We start from the raw sequence: 17,500 nt of genomic DNA, 5'->3' as shown, positions 1-17,500 counted from the left end.
CTGTTATTCTTCCTTCCTTCCTCCTCCTGCTCCTTCTCCTCCCCCCAACCCCCACTTACCCCCCTCCTCCAGTCTACTCCCCCCCCCCTGCATCCCATTTTTTCCTTCCAACATAAAAATAAAATGTCCTGATGTCATGAAGAGTGCAGGCGACATTGTTCACTGTTGGAACCTTCAGCTTCTACGCTGCTGCTATGCAAGCTGTGCAAGTTGTTTCTTCTTTCTTTCTTCCTTTCCTTCCTTTCCTTCTTGTTTTCTTTCTTTCTTTGAATTATTTCTTTATCTTTTTCCTCCCGGCCATTCTTTGTTATATGTTTTCATTTCCTCTTCTTCTTTTTAATTGATGATTTATGTTCTTTCTTATTTTCTATTACGAGTCTTTTTTTTCTGTTCGTCTTTTTCTTTTCTCTCTGTCTCTCCCTCTGTATGTGTGTGTGTGTGTGTGTGTGTGTGTGTGTGTGTGTGTGTGTGTGTGTGTGTGTGTGTGTGTGTGTGTGTGTCTGTCACTCTCTCTGCCTCTCTTTGTCTGTCTCTCTCCCTCTCTCTGTCTGTCTCCCTCTCTCGCCCTCTGTCTCTTTCTCCCTCTCTCTCACTCTGTCTCTCTCGCCCTCTCTCTCCCTGTCTGTCTGTCTGTCTGTCTCTCTGTCTGTCTCTCTCTCTCTCTCTCACTTTCTCTCCGTGACACGCCACTTTATCTGCAGCTGTTCTGACTTGCGATCTGAATTTCCTTACCTCGACTTTTTCGCCTATACTTCTTTGTCTTTGCTTTTCCGCCTGCACTTCCTTTGTCTTTGCTTTTTCGCCTGCACTTCCTTTGTCTTTGCTTCCTTCCTTCTGTTTTTAATATTTCCTGCATTTCTTCTTCCTCCATGCTGTTCTTTGTTACCTTCTCTCTCATCGTTTTCCTTATTTCTTTCATCTCTCTTTTTCTACTCTTCTTCCGTTATGTCTAGATTATTGTTATTGGTCTTTTCTTCTTTATTCCAGCTTTCAATGTGTAAATGTGTGTGTGTGTGAGGGGGTGGGGGGTGTACGTGTGTGTGACAGACAGTTAGACAGACAGACTGAGAGACGAATGGAATGAATGATATATGAGGTTAGTGCCCTTTGTGGTAGTGAAAGAGACAGATACACTTCCAAGACCGACAAAGGACTTTTTTTTTAATATATATAATTTCGTGTGTGTGTGTGTGTGTGTGTGTGTGTGTGTGTGTGTGTATGTGTGTGTGTGTGTGTGCCTGTGTGCTTGTGTGTGTGTGTGTGTGTGTGTGTGTGTGTATGTGTGTGCGCGCGTGCGTCCATGTGTGCCTCTGTATATATATATATATATATATATATATATATATATATATATATATATAAATATGTGTGTGTGTGTGTGTGTGTGTGTGTGTGTGTGTGTGTGTGTGTGTGTGTGTGTGTGTGACAGACAGTTAGACAGACAGACAGACAGACTGAGAGACGAATGGAATGATATATGAGGTTAGTGCCCTTTGTGGTAGTGAAAGAGACAGATACACTTCCAAGAACGACAAAGGACTTTTTTTTAATATATATAATTTCGTGTGTGTGTGTGTGTGTGTGTGTGTGTGTGTGTGTGTATGTGTGTGTGTGTGTGTGTGTGTATGTGTGTGCGCGCGTGCGTCCATGTGTGCCTCTGTATATATATATATATATATATATATATATATATATATATATATATGTATATGTATATATATATATATGTGTGTGTGTGTGTGTGTGTGTGTGTGTGTGTGTGTGTGTGTTTCCTGGCACGCGATTCTCACACCCCTTGTCTGCATGGGTTCCCAAGAGAATACCAGGCCATCCACCGAAAAACAAAATTGCTCCCCCCCCCTCACCCCTCTGTGCCCCCCCCCCCCCCCCACCCACCCCTCCGACCCCCCACCCTCCTAAAAAAAAAAGCTGTGACATTTGCTGCACTGGACTTTCAGCTCCCGTTTCTACACGCTGTTCTCAAGATACCATGTGAAGAGCAACGGAGGCTGGAGAAAGGGGTGGAGGGGGGTGAGGGGAGGGTTGGAAGTTTGGGTTGGGTTGGGGTGGTGTGGGGTGTGTGTGTGTGTGTGTGTGTGTGTGTGTGTGTGTGTGTGTGTGTGTGTGTGTGTGTGTGTGTGTGTGTGTGTGTGTGTGTGTGTGTGTTCCAGAACCGCTTATCTGCGATAAACGATCACTGAAGACTAATCACCTCATTGAAGAGCTAGACGTTTTAGAGATCCTTCACCTTCACCTAACCCACAACCCAGTGGATGGTGGTCGAGGCACCGCGGATGATTTCCAGACCAGTTCTCTCCATCGGTTCCTGTCTCTCGCAGCTCTCTGTGAATCTGGGAAATTCAGGTCTGTCCATTCTTTGAATGTCGTCCTGTCACTTTTTTTTTTTTTTTTTTTTTTTGCCTCCCTCTCTTCCTACTGCCTGGTACAGTGCCCTGCAGAATGGTCTTTGAGAGCTCGTCGGATCTTGTGACGTGTCCATACCATTTGAGTCTCCTCATCATGATGACGGCTAGGAGGTCTTCGTGGGGTCCAAGGACTTGGGTGATCTTCTGTCGGACCTCAGTGTTCCAGACGTGCTCAGTGTAGAAGATGCCCAGTGGCTTTCAGAAGCATCTCATTTCCATGGCTTGGGTCTTCTTCTGGAGGTCGTCAGTGAGAGTCCACGTTTCCCAAGCAAAGAGAAGCATTGGTAGAGAAACATTGATTGAATCAATGAGCGCATAAGTTTAACTTTCCATCGGAGTGTGGTGTTTCTGTCTCTCCAAATGGACTCCAATTGAGTGAGCGCAGAGAAGCATTAGTAGAGAAACACTGATTGAATCAACGAGCACATAAGTTTAACTTTCGATCTGAGTGTGGTGTTTCTGTCTCTCCAAATGGGTTTCAGTTGAGTGAGCGCTGCTGTTATCTGCGCTGTCCTAGACATGACTTCCGGTTTGGAGTCTTCATCTGTGACAATTGCACCTAGGTACTTGTACCCAGATACACATTCCAAAGACTGCCCGTTAACTTTGAAATCAGTGCTAATGCCGTTGGTGTTGGCGTTATTCGCCATGGTCATTGTCATTTCTGCACTGATTTCCATTCGGTATGCCCTGGAGGTGATGTCAGGTATTTCTACCAGGCTGGAGAGTTTGGTCTCATTTCCTGCCAAGCTATCAATGTCATCGGCGAACCAAAGATTCGTAACAGTTCTGCCTCCAATTGTGACGGTGTCCTCACGGTCTTCCAATGCATCCGACATGATACGTTCCAGGAACATGTTGAATAGTGTAGGGGATAATACACAGCTCTGTCTGGCTCCAACTGTTGTCCAAAACCGGTTTCCGATGGAACCGTTGTGGAGGACTGCACTGGTTGCCTTGTCGTACAGTTGTTGGATTACTCGGATGATACTGGGGCTGATGTTGTATTTTGTCATAGTCGCCCACAAAGCCTCATCCCACACTGTATCAAATGCTTTCTAGAAATCTATGAAGACATGGTACACAGGTTGCTGGTGTTGAAGATATTTCTTGCATATTCTCAGATTGAAAATCTGTTCTGTGTTGCTGCGTCCATTTCGGAGGCCCGTTTGTTCTTCAGAGACGATTTTTTTTTCAGCTTGAGTTTGCAGTATATCCAAGATTACTTTCACTAGTTCCTTCCTCGTGTGGCTGATAAGGTTTATTGTGCGGTAGTTGTTTTTTTGGGTTTTTTTGGCACAGTTGGAGGTTTCCTTTCTTTGGGAGTGTGATAACTATATCCAGTTGGTAGGCCATTTTCCTGTCTTCCATATTCTGATACAAAGACTAGTGAGTATGTTGATTATGTCTTCTCCTCCTGCCTTGACGATTTCTGCAGGTACATTGTCGATTCCGGCTGATTTTCCTTTCTTCAATGACTTTACTGCTGCCTCAACCTGTTCGTGAAGAATTGGTGGCTCTTACTCCTCGTTTGCCTGAGGGCAATTGAGTACTGCTGGGTCACCGATGGTTCTGTGATTGTAAAGTTCTGAACAGTACTCTGTCCATCGTCAATGATCTCTTTCTCTTCAGTGAAATATTTTCTATCTTTGCTTTGAATAATGGAGACCTTGGCCTCTTTGACAGTTGTCAGGTCTTTTACTGTCTGGTACGGCCTTTTGCTGTTGTCGTTGTTCAGGTCAGTCTCTATTTCCTGGCAGTTTTGAAGATGCTTATTGCAAAGTATTCCCACAAGATGTGTTTACTGTTCGGGTAAAAACTCTAAAGATCCCATCACTTTTCATGGCTGTAGTGGCAATGAATCCATAATTACACCTGCTGTGTCAAGGACTCGACATAGGCAGGCGGGGCCTCATCCTCTCCTTCCGCCGCTTTTGACCTTCCCCAACCTAAACCAGGTACCATTCACACCTGGGATGTAAATCGGGAGTAAAAGTGCATTTCCCAAGGACACAACATGACACCGAAACGCGGCCTTGAACCCTGATCACTGGCGAACACTGGATCAGAGGTCCAATGCCTGACTGATTGGGCCATGGAGCCTTTCTGTGCTGACAGTGAAAATGACGGGTTTTTAAAGAATATTTAATTTTTTTTGGTTTTTGTTTTACTTTTTTGTTGGTGTTGTTGTTGTTGGTGGTGGTGGTGGTGGTGGTGGTTTTTTTTGTTTTTTTTTTTGTTTTTTTTGTTTTTTTCGCAACTCAGTTTCTCGTTTTGCTGACCGTACTTCCTGGCGAAGTGTGCCGGGTGTGGACAGCAAATGCGTCCCTCTTCATTTTGAGTTACTGCTGTTTTACACTCACAGCCTCTACCGTCTTGACAGTAATTAGCATGGCTGGGAGAAAGAGATTTCTAAGGTGGGGCTGGATGGAGGGTAGGGGGGGGGGGACCCCGCTTCGAGACTTGGCCGAGAGAAACAAAAAAGAAAAGAAAATTCAAACTGAGATTACAAAACTGCGTGTCGAGCAGCCAAGGTATGTGGAGTCCCAAAGGTTACTGTGCCAGTGGGAAATTAGCTGGTTGCGCCTTAACGCCGCCCACGTGTGGGTTCACGGACACTTAAGTGTGGTTTATGTTCTTTCCCGAGTTAGATGGGAGAGAACCTTGTGTGAATTATGCCACCTCCCGGTTCCTCCCTTATTCTGGCTCGCCTTCTCTTTACGGGTCTCCCGCCGTGCAGTTTTCAGACCAGATGTAGAACTCCTGTGCTTACTTCTTCTTCTTCTTCGTTCGTGGACAGCAACTCCCACGTTCACTAGTATGTACACGAGTGGGTTTTTACATGTATGGTCATTTTACCCCGCCATATAGGCAGCCATACTCCGTTTCCGGGGGTGTGCATGCTGGGTAATTTCTTGCTTTCATAACCCACCGAACGCTGACATCGATTACAGGATCTATAACGCGCGTATTTGATTTTCTGCTTGTCTATACACACGAAGAGGGTTCAGGCACAAGCAGGTCAGCACATGTGTTGACCTGGGAGATCAGAAAAAATCCCCACCCTTTACCCACCTAGCGCCCTTACCGAGATTCAAACACGGGACCCTCAGATTGAAAGTCTAACGCTTTGACCACTCGGCTTTTGCCCCCGTCCTGAGCTTACGATCTGGCTGAGAAAGGTGCCCTCGCCACTTTTTTTTTTTTTTCTTTTTTTTTGTAACAGTCCCTTTCTATCTACCTATCTACCTCTCTCTTTAATGGTACCTCTGTTTATTTCAAATATTCACATTTGATTCCTTCCGCATTCTATCCTGTTTACCCCAGCTCACTATACAACTCAGCCACCTCCTCTGTTTCTGTTTCAGTTTCTCAAGGAGGCATCACTGCGTTCGGACAAATCCATGTAAGCTATACCCTATCAGCTAGGCAGACGCCTGACCAGCAGCATAACCAACGCGCCTGGTCAGGTCTTGAGTGCATGCATGTATATTTGTGTACCTATGAGAGTGGATTTCTACTACATAATTTTGTATTTTTATTTCTTTTTTTTTTCTTTTTCTTTTTATCACAACAGATTTCTCTGTGTGAAATTCGGGCTGCTCTCCCCAGGGAGAGCGCGTCGCTATACTACAGTGCCACCCATTTTTTGGTATTTTTTCCTGCTTGTAGTTTTGTTTTTCCTATCGAAGTGGATTTTTCTACAGAATTTTGCCAGGAACAACCCTTTTGTTGCCGTGGGTTCTTTTACGTGCACTAAGTGCATGCTGTACACGGGACCTCGGTTTATCGTCTCATCCGAATCACTAGCGTCCAGACCACCACTCAAGGTCTAGTGGAGGGGGAGAAAATATCAGCGGCTGAGCCGTGATTCGAACCAGCGCGCTCAGATTCTCTCGCTTCCTAGGCGGACGCGTTACCTCTCGGCCATCACTCCACATCCATGTAAGCTACACCCCGCCCCCCTCCCCCCACCCCTCCATGCCCCCCCCACAATCCTCACCGCCAGAAGACAACAACGTTGCCATGGGTTCTTTCTCGATGCACCAAGTGCGTGCTGCACACGGGGCCACCGTTTATCGTCTCATCCAAATGACTAGACTCTCAATCTGATTTTCCAGTCAAACGTGGGAGAAAGGGCAAGAGCGGGATTCGAACCCACACCCTCACGGACTCTTTGTGTTGGCAGATAAGTGTCTTAACCATTCTGCCTCCTTCTTCTCCCTCTTCTCCTTTTCTCTATGGCAACATTCAAACGTGAAAATTCACACTTTTACCAGAGTCACCAGCATGTGTGATGGGACAGTAAACAGATTTCCTCCATATAATAAGAAGTTATTGTTTGCTTTTGTTGTTATTGTTGTTTTCTTTTTTCTTATCGCCCCACAGACTGTTTCGAGCAGACAAGACAAATGCGAAGATAAGGCCCCTCCTTATTTGCATTACGACTGTTTTACACTCATTGTCTAGACACTAATTAGCAGCCGAGGGAAAGAGAGTTACCTTTACAAGAACGGATTGAATGGGTGGTTACTGAGGGGAAAACTGCTCCCAGAAACTGATGAGAGAAACGGAACAAAAGAATGATATAATAACATCCCCCCAAAGCCACTTTCACTTCGAGTGTCTGGCAGCCACGTTATTCAGAGACACAAGGTTACTGTGCCAGAGGTGTGATTAGCTGACTGCACTCTAACGCCTCACACGTGCCCCCCCCTCCCCCTCCCACCCCCGAAATCCTCACCGCACCCCACCCCGAACTTCCAACCCTACCCCCAGCCTCTCCATCCCTGTGCATGGACACTTGCGCGTGGTGGTTTATGTTTTGGCAAGGAAAGGGCTGTCTCCGGAAAGAGATGTCAAGCTGTGTGAAGAATCTCGTGAGAATGAAGCCGGTCAGCTTTCTCTTGGATCCCTCCCTCCAGCTTCTCTTAATTAGTCTCCCGCCCTGTGATATTCTAATCAGACGTAAACTCCTGAGCTATAATTTAATGGGTAAGAACTGTGTCTTCGTCACACACTGTTGTTCTTTTTCTAATCGACAAAACTGCTATCTCCCACTCTTTTTCTCTCTTTATCACACACACATACACACATTCACACACACACACACACACACACACACACACACACACACACACTCACTCACACACACACACACTCACACCCACACACACATTCACACACGCATGCACGCACGCATACTCACACACACGCGCGCGCGTGGACACACACACACACACACACACACACACACACACACATTTCACACATTCACACACGCACTCGCGCACGCATACTCACACACACACGCACGCGCGTTCATACACACACACACACACACACACACACAGCTGTTGATCGTTGTTTTTGTTGTCTTAACCATTCTGCCTCCTTCTTCTCCCTCTTCTCCTTTTCTCTATGGCAACATTCAAACGTGAAAATTCACACTTTTACCAGAGTCACCAGCATGCGTGATGGGACAGTAAACAGATTTCCTCCATATAATGAGAAGCTATTGTTTGCTTTTGTTGTTTGTTTTTTTCTTATCGCCCTACAGACTGTTTCGAGCAGACAAGACAAATGCGAAGATATGGACCCTTCTTATTTGCATTACGACTGTTTTACACTCATTGTCTAGACACTAATTAGTGGCCGAGGGAAAGAAATTTTATTCGGATATGACAGATTGAAAACGGTCATAAATATAAAAGCCTGCTTCTAAAAACGACAGCACTAAAAACTGCGGTCTAATAAAGCAGAAAATGAAGAAAAAGGGGGGAAAGGAGAAGTCTGTTTCAATGTCTCTGTCTGTCTGTCTGTCTCTCTCTCTCTCTATTTTTTTTTTCGGTTTTTTTTAAAATATGTTTGTGTCTGTGTCTGTGTATCTGTGTGTGTATGTGTGTGTTCGCGCGCCACTATTCATGTTTTTGTTGTTGTTGTTGTTGTTTTGTTTTGTTTTGTTTTTCGGGTTTTTTGTAAATTTTTTGATGCCCCATCATCTGCATCGTTTCAGTGGCATTACTCCCACGCCGCTGATTTAGATTCCCCCATACCATACACGGCCACACCCGGGTTCGTCCGTCACAGTTCCAGTGTCGGCAGTCCGCAGGGAACCATCGATGTTAGGTCGTCAGGAGGCCACACACCAGAGGAGACCCTGCACTGCTGCTGAGTCAATTCGGTGGTGTTCAGTGGTACCTTTTCTGATTTAACTTACTTAAGACACCACCTACTAAGCCCCCTACTGACGACAATAATGGCTTAGTCGCGGAGCCAGACTGAGTGAGTGTCCCTCCCAGAGTGGAGACCGCCACCACGTCCCTCGAACAACAGCCCCCATGAATGTGCCGACACTGAAGACATTGACAGGACTCACCCCAAGCACGGAAGTGGCGGGGTATCGAAACTGAGGTCACCATGAGAGCAGGGCATGAAAGGCCACAGACTTTGCGACTGTTTTGTTTATATTGATGATGATGAAGGAGGAGGAGGATGACGATGACGTTGTTGCTATGGAGGTCCATTTTGGTTCTGGACTGCATGACAAGGCTGTACTCTACGCTTCCTGTCATAATAATATCCCGGCGTTAACCAGGCCCGAGAGATACAGACACTTGCAGTGTTGGTCAGGTAATTAGAGCAACACACCCAAAGACGCATCCTTCAAGTGGATGACACTCGACTGTGTGGTCCCAGTCTCCCCATTTATGCCCACAGCACACTCATCTCTGGGTAGGAGCCGGCCACGGGCCGAAAAACCCACCTCCGCTAGGATTCGAACCCGCGTCCTCCCTCCCAGCCGTCAGTCCGCGACGCTAACCACTTCGCCACGGAGGCTGGTGTTTTTATGTTCTTTGTTTACTTCTTGATTTCAACAAAAACAAAACAACATACACACTCAAACACACACACACACACTCAACACAAACAAGCACACACACACACACACACACACACACACACACACACACACACACACACTGTCAAATCAACAAACAAAAACACACACACACACACACACACACACACACACACACACTGTCAAATCAACAAACACACACACACACACACACACACACACAACAACAACAACAACAACAACAACAACAACAACAACAACAACAACAACAAAACCCAAAACCCCCAAACCTTACCTGCACCTGCCCCTGTTCCGACACATGTTGACGCCCCTGTCCGGATCGCAGAAGGGTCCGTACTGACACTGATCACCGAAGAACCCAGGGAAGCAGGCACACCAGTAGCGCGAGAAGTCCGCAGCAGCCACGCAATGACCCAGGAAGGAGCAGTCGATGACGGAGCACGTGTCCTGCCGCACGCGCTCGTCACGCTCCACGATCTCGTAGGTGATGTTGAAGCCGTACACGTCCTCCAGGTACTCCTCCACGCGCAGATGGATGTTGGACAGCTCGAAGAGGCGGAAGTCGAGGACTAGATAAGGCTTGTAGGCCACCAACGTGTGGATGTGGTCCTCGAAGTTGATCTGCCCGAGACGCTTCCTGCCGATGTAGGAGAGCTCGTGGTCGTAGTGCTCGTACTCGGTCACGTGGAAGGCCCCTCGGAGGAAGTACTGGGTGAAGTACAGCACGATCTTCTTCCCTGCAGGGACGTGGATGACCCAGCGGCAGGACAGGGGCAGCGGGAAGGGGCCCGGGAAGCCCGGGGATTGGACGACCCCCCGAGGGTCTTCCAGCACCCCTCCGCAGTCCTGGAACACGCTGCTGGCCGTCACGTGACCGGCGTTGGCGAGGACTGTCAGGAGGGTGAACAACAACAGCATCACCCCCACGTCTGTGTGGGACTTTGGTGGTTGTTGCTGCTGCTGCTGCTGCTGCTGCTGCTGTAGTTCACTACGACGTTGAAAGACATCTTTAAAGGCCCGGTGTTGGTTTTGCGTCGTTCCATTCATGGTTTTGTTGGGGTTTTTTTTGTTGTTGTTGTTCACTGTTGCGCTGGACAAGAACCAGGTTTATTCGCTGAGATACCTATTTGGAACATTGGCCTACTTCTGGATTTTCGTGTTTTTTTGTTGTTGTTTTTTTGCATTGTGAGAGAGTCGCCTCGGGGTTTATCTGTAGTGTTTTGGTTTTTATCATGAAAACACAGTCTGAATAGTCTGTTTACACCACTTTGTCGATGACATCTCAACAAAATTCATTCTGAGAAACACATTCCAAAAGCACAATTCGTGGTCTTTTTTTTTCTCTCCTAATTTTGCCAATGACTCAGTGGTACTTGTCAGTGAGCTGTACCTGACAAGTTTACATACTGACGAACTGTTTTTGTCAATTTGTTTGTAATGATATCTGTGTTCAGTTCTCTATAAAAAAAAAAAAAAGATTTAAAAAAACAACAACCAAAGATTCCCAGAATTATCGTTTGTTGTATTTGTACTGTCTGGCAATCACCCAATATAAATGATAATATCATTTCTGATGAATTTCATCAAACAGAACTTCTAAAGCGCCGTCTCATGTCGTTGGAACTTTCATCATGTCTACAGATGTCCATTCCATGGATAATATTGAACTGTCGTGTCCCTGCAACAGTTTCAAACACAATACATCAGCATTAATTTATCTGGCTGAGCGCGTGCGCGCGTGTGAGCACTATGTGTGTGTGAGAGAGAGAGAGAGTGAGAGAGAGAGTGTGTGTGTGCGTGTGCGTGTGTGTGTGTGTGTACATGTGTGTGTGTGTGTGTGTGTGTGTACATGTGTGTGTGTGTGTGCGTGTGTGTGTGTGTGTGTGTGTGTGTGTGTGTGTGTGTGTGTGTGTGTGTGTGTGTGTGTGTGTGTGTGTGTGTGTGTGTGTGTGGAGATTGCCACGCAGTCCAGATGGTAAAGCTCTCTACAGAGCCTGAAACATATTTTAAAATCTTTGGTGATCAACTTTCTCTATTCCCCCATCTCCTCTCCCTGTTTCTGAGTTAACACACGCATACGCGCACACACACACACACACACGCACGCACACACGCGCACTCACACACACACACACACACACACACAAACACACACACGCACGCACGCACGCACACACACACGCGCACGCACGCACACCCACACACCCACACACACAAATAACCCCCCCCCCTCCCCTACACACACATATACACACACGCGCGCACACGCACACACGGACACACGCGCGCGCGCGCACTCACACACTCCACACACACACACACACTTCCTTGGCAGAGAAACATAAGACTTCAACGGTTCGCCTGGCACGGTTACTGCGGCTACTTTTTAATCCGGACAAAAAATGTGTACTTGTCTGTCTCTGCTCACATCCTCATCTCCTTTTTCCCTCCCTGTGTGTGTGTGTGTGTGTGTGTGTGTAAGATAGTTTTTACATCCGGCCCTGAGAAAAAAAGAAGAAAAGATATATATGCGCGCGCGCACGCGCGTGTGTGTGTGTGTCTGTATGTGTGTGTTTGTGTGTATATGTCTGTCTGTCTGTTTGTTTGTGTCTGTGTTTGCATGTGCGTGCACATACGTGCATGCGTGTGTGTGTGTGTGTGTGTGTGTGTGTGTGTGATGTAAGCCTGCGTGCGCCCATTCGCCTGTGTGTTGCGAGAGTGCGTGATTGCGCCTTTGTGTGTATGCACACAATTGTTTTGCGAGAGAGCGCACATGCGTGTGTGCGTATGTGAGCGCGCGAGTAGTGTGCTTGTGTGCGGCGCGTCTGCATGTATGCGCATACGTTCGTGTATGTGTGTGCGCTTTCTTGGTGTGTTCATACATTCGCCTAAAAAGAAGCTAGCGCACGTGTTTGTGTGCGCGCGTGCGTGTTTGCGTTGGTGTAGAAATATAAGCCCACAAAGCCACACGATACTCGTCTCGTTTTAATTAATAAAGCGCTGAGGAAAAAAAAAATCAAATCTGGCAACCAGATTTTATTTGACGCTTATGGGCTGTGTAAATTTAAGGCGCTAGCTGTATTGAACAGGTGTTACCACGGATTGGTTTTTAAGAGATATAGCTTACATATGGGTAGTAATTATATCATTCCTGTTTTGTTGTTATTGTTGCTTTTTTATGTTTGTTTTGTTTTTTTGTTGTTGTTTTTTGTGTGTTTTTTTTTGTTTGTTTTTTGTTGTTGGGTTTGTTTGTTTTTTCGTTTTTTTTCAATTATCACCCTGGAAGAGAACATTCAAGCAAGCCATTCACAGGAAAGTAAGTGTAAGAAAAGATAAGGAGAATACTTCCATTTAATACCGTAAGAGACAGAAAGGAAGGAAAGAATGAATGGGAGGAAGGAAGGAGGGAAAGCAATGAAGGTAGGGTGGCAAACCAAGGAAGGTAGAGGGGTGGTGTATGAAAGAAAAGTGACCAAATCAACAATGGGAAGGGGGAGAGAAATCTGTTAATCTGTTACTCTTGGAAGTTCAGATTTATCAGTCAAACATCCTCTGCTGTGTTGTGTTGTGTTGTGTTGTGTTGTGCTGTGCTGTGCTGTGCTGTGTTGTGTTGAGTTGTTGTGTTGTGTTGCGTTCTGGTCTCTTCTCTTCAGTTCACAACGTGGAGTGATGGCCTAGAGGCAACGCGTCCGCCTAGAAAGCGAGAAAATCTGAGCGCGCTGGTTCGAATCACGGCTCAGCCGCCGATATTTTCTCCCCATCCACTAGACCTTGAGTGGTGGTCTGGACGCTAGTCATTCGGATGAGACGATAAACCGAGGTACCGTGTGCAGCATGCACTTAGCGCACGTAAAAGAACCCACGGCAACAAAAGGGTTGTTCCTGGCAAAATTATGTAGAAAAATCCACTTCGATAGGAAAAACAAATAAAACTGCACGCAGGAAAAAATACAAAAAAAAATGGGTGGCGCTGTAGTGTAGCGACGCGCTCTCCCTGGGGAGAGCAGCCCGAATTTCACACATAGAAATCTGTTGTGATAAAAAGAAATACAAATACAAATACGTCCCGATGCAAAAGCTTCCATGGATGTTGTACTGCCCTGCACATGCAGGTGTGAAGGAAAATGAAAAGCTGACAGAATTGATGGTAGCGCCAGAACAAGCCACCTTCATCTGAAAAAAAGAAGAAAAAGAAAAATGTTTTATTTCAATGTGATGGCGGAATCCGTTCTTTTGTTTACGTCGAGCCGTGTGAGAAGTACAAAAAAAAGAAGAAAAAAAAAGAAAGAGAGTGAGAACATAACACAGAAAATATTCATTAACATAAAATGATTATTGAACAAGTTTGTTTGTCTGGTATATCAAGTCCAAATAACCAGAATTTTGTGTTTAAAAAAGTTGTTTGAAATCTTTTTAGATGCAAAAGGCCCCGATACAATGAGGCACATTCCCAAACAGCTTGCGTTTCATTCGTCGTCTGCTATGTACATGTACGCAGCATTGCACATTACTTGCCTTCTCGGTAAACCGATTTCATCCGGGGACTTTTATCATGCGCATGCAGACGGCTTTTCGTGCCAATGTAAGTTTAAATCTATTTTTCTGTCGATTTTTTATTTATTTTACTTTGTCGATTGTTTGACTGATCAAAAGATTGGCAGATTTGATAGTGACAGTGTACATGACCTGACTACGCACAAATTTGTGGCTGTTGAATCAAATTGACAAAAATGACGACGAGGCAAACATGGTAATTTCGTATTTTGGTATCGAGAGACCAATTCCAGCAGCGAATTTCGAATATATTTGAAACGATCTTACCAGTGGTAAATGTTGTGATCCATTTTCTGTGGTATTCAAATCTTTGGGGATTACTGTACTTCGTCTTTTTTGCGCAGATTCAGTCGCTATACAAAGATGCAGCCAACTATCTAAGCTGACGAAATTGTCTGCATTTTTGCATTTATTCAGCCTGTGCCAATCAGAGAACCGCTCTGTCGTTACCTCAACAACGCAAAGGTAAACAAACAACATGGCGGCTTGAGTCAACTGTCTGTTCGTGTTCACGACACGGGTCATTTTGCGTTGTTTTTAACTTTAAACCTAGCTGTTGACTGGAAGGGTGAATTACGTGTTACATGTAATTTATAACGTTGTAAAACGCACGAGAATTTTCACCGAAGTAGGTCCAGTTTAGCATACTAAAATAAGAATGTGCTCATTGTGTCTGATTTTGATGTGAACGAAAATTCCGATGGGAGAAGAGACATGAACGTACGAGTAGGCGACCCATTTGTTGCTGGCCCTCTTGGAACTCGTGGATGTGCAGAGTCATGGAAGTGGTCACACGATTTTGTTTTCAAACAGCTCATCGTGTTTTTTGTGTATAAAGTGCCCCCACCTCCCCTAACACACACACACACACACACACACACGCACGCACGCACGCACACACACACGCACGCACGCACGCACGCACGCACGCACGCACGCACGCACACACACACACACACACACACACACACACATGCGTTTTGTTTTCAAACACCTTATTGTGTTTTCGATGTATAAAGTGCCCCCTCCTCCCCTAACACACACACACACACACACACACACACACACACACACACACACACACACATGCGTTTTGTTTTCAAACACCTAATCGTGTTTTCGATGTATAAAGTGCCCCCTCCTCCCCTAACACACACACACACACACACACACAGGAATGTCTAATCACAGTTGGACTTCCTTTCACTTGTTTTCCCAACCGATCTGTATCAGTTGTGTCTGATGAGACCAATGCAATGACTCATGACATCAGGTGTTACAGAGGCCAGGAAGAAGACCATTTTGAGCCAACCACACGTGGATGAAATCGCTCAGGGACCATTTCTTGTGGAGCACCAACACTGGAGTTTACTTATACTCTTGGGTTATAAGATCGATTGTCCACATACATCCTCTTTGAGACATTTATCCAGTAAGGTGAGTCCATTTTACTTTCAGTTTGTTTTCATTGTTTATTTTAGTTCACAAACATAACGCATTTCTCTATTGCAAGTAAAATCATTGAAGTGAAATCAATGGCAAGCCCCCCCCCCCCCCCCCCCCCCCCACCTGTCCCCCCAAATGATAAATATATAAGAATAATGAAAGGACATTAAAACATGTCCCTTTCTGAATGTCTGTCTAATTTTTTTTTTCTTGTAAACTGACTCTTCTTCTTTTTTACCAATCATTCAACCATTATCCAACTGTAATATTACTAACAAGCCCAATTTTAAGCCAAAATTGACCATACATGTATGGTCCATCTGGTGGCTGCGCAATGATTACTTGGGCATAATGGTACAACCTGGTGATCTTACCATCTTGTGGCTACTTTTAATCTTCGGTATTTGGTCTGTGATACCCATTCGCTGTGTTTCTCTCTCTCTCTCTCTCTCTAGCTTTTTTTCTGACTGTTGATACTAAATAAAATGAATACAGCAAATCTGCAGAGAAGTAGAAAATATGTATTATTCAAAGAAACTTACCTTCACTGATTGGCCTTTCGAGACATGAAATCTACAGTAAAGGAGAAGCTTTAGAGAAACAAAGCAGCTATATGATAGCTCAATAGTACAGAATAAACCAAGAGAGCACAACATTCCTGAGTAACAACTCTTCAGTTTAGATTCTTCCCCAAAACGTTCCACGGTGAGAGAAAAAAAAATCATTTACATCTGCACGCGTGGCATGAATCTTGAAATATTCGCTTCAAAACTTACAATCCGCTGACTAAAAAAACCTGCTCGGTTTCATTTTCGTATGCCCACTGTATCGCTGCAGGAGCCTGCAACAAACCAGGCTTTTAAAAGTTTTGTTCCATGTTGCCAACAAAAAAAAAGGTGACATCCGTCGCCATTTCAATTCAAGCGAATGCATTTATGTTTCGAGCTGCCGTTGCATGAAGCAGGGAAAATAAAGCAACAGACAACATGTGACGTCGTGTGTTTATTGACATGTGAATTTCATGTCATGTGATGTTTGTTTGTTTTGTTTTGTTGGTGGTGTTTTGTTTGTGCTGTTTTCACCTTATTTGCCATGCAGAATGAAGAATGTACTGTTATTGTTATTGTTGTTGTTGGTGGTGGTGGTGGTGGTGGTGATGCTACTACTACAAGCCTTCATCCACGGTGATTTTTCTTCGATGATATTCTTACAGTGAATGTAAGAATTTATCTGCGTGATATGTTCTCTATTTTTTTGTAATTACGAATACCTGCTCCTTGACTTTCAGTACGAAGAAGGTGATGTCATGTCATTTTACTGACGTGGTGTTTGAGCGACTGCGTGTTGTCATTGCCCACATGAAACATCTTTGTAGTAAGCAAAGCAAAATGAATACTAAAGACGTTTTGACACTTACTTGACGTTGAAACTGAATCTCTCTGTCTCTGTCTCTCTCTGTAGTTAATGTCAGTAATATTTCAAAGTCTCTCTCTCTCTCTCTCTCTCTCTCTCTCTCTCTCTCTCTCTCTCTCTCTCTCTCTATATATATATATATATATATATATATATATATATATATATACCTTTCTCGTCCCAGTTCCTCCTGTTCCACGCTTTGTCATCTCTCTGTCCTTCCTTCTGTTCTTCCTGTTCCACTCATCCCTATAACTCTTCTGTTCTTCCTGTTCCACTCATCCCTATAACTCTTCTGTTCTTCCTGTTCCACTCATCCCTATAACTCTTCTGTTCTTCCTGTTCCACTCATCCCTATAACTCTTCTGTTCTTCCTGTTCCACTCATCCCCATAACTCTTCTGTTCTTCCTGTTCCAGTCATCCCCATAACTCTTCTGTTCTTCCTGTTCCACATCCCATAACTCTTCTGTTCTTCCTGTTCTACATCCCCATAACTCTTCTGTTCTTCCTGTTCCACTCATCCCCATAACTCTTCTGTTCTTCCTGTTCCACTCATCCCCATAACTCTTCTGTTCTTCCTGTTCCACTCATCCCCATAACTCTTCTGTTATTCCTGTTCCACTCATCCCTATAACTCTTCTGTTCTTCCTGTTCCACTCATCCCCATAACTCTTCTGTTCTTCCTGTTCCACTCATCCCTATAACTCTTCTGTTCTTCCTGTTCCACTCATCCCTATAACTATTCTGTTCTTCCACTCATCCCCATAACTCTTCTGT

General features: G+C 45.0%; 1 protein-coding gene and 1 long non-coding RNA gene across 4 annotated transcripts in view; one reads left to right on the top strand and one right to left on the bottom strand.

Annotated features, from left to right (window-relative positions):
* The window catches only part of LOC143279685 (uncharacterized), a 90,042-nt gene that overhangs the window by 20,796 nt on the left and 51,746 nt on the right, over positions 1-17,500 (top strand). The window contains exon 2 of the long non-coding RNA XR_013054940.1: positions 15,137-15,300. This is a non-coding gene — a long non-coding RNA (uncharacterized LOC143279685). The remainder of the gene's footprint in view (positions 1-15,136; positions 15,301-17,500) is intronic.
* LOC143279684 (uncharacterized) overlaps positions 1-17,500 on the bottom strand; it is a 169,325-nt gene that overhangs the window by 119,857 nt on the left and 31,968 nt on the right. For all 3 annotated transcript variants that reach the window (XM_076583774.1, XM_076583773.1, XM_076583776.1), the window contains exon 2: positions 9,584-10,987. In XM_076583774.1, coding sequence (XP_076439889.1) covers positions 9,584-10,356 — 773 coding nt within the window. In that variant the 5' untranslated portion in view covers positions 10,357-10,987. The remainder of the gene's footprint in view (positions 1-9,583; positions 10,988-17,500) is intronic.

Source organism: Babylonia areolata, chromosome 3 (genome assembly GCF_041734735.1).
Source record: "Babylonia areolata isolate BAREFJ2019XMU chromosome 3, ASM4173473v1, whole genome shotgun sequence".
NCBI lineage: Eukaryota > Metazoa > Mollusca > Gastropoda > Neogastropoda > Buccinidae > Babylonia > Babylonia areolata.
Note: the sequence above shows the minus strand (reverse complement) of the source record. Positions and strands in the feature narration are given on the sequence as shown.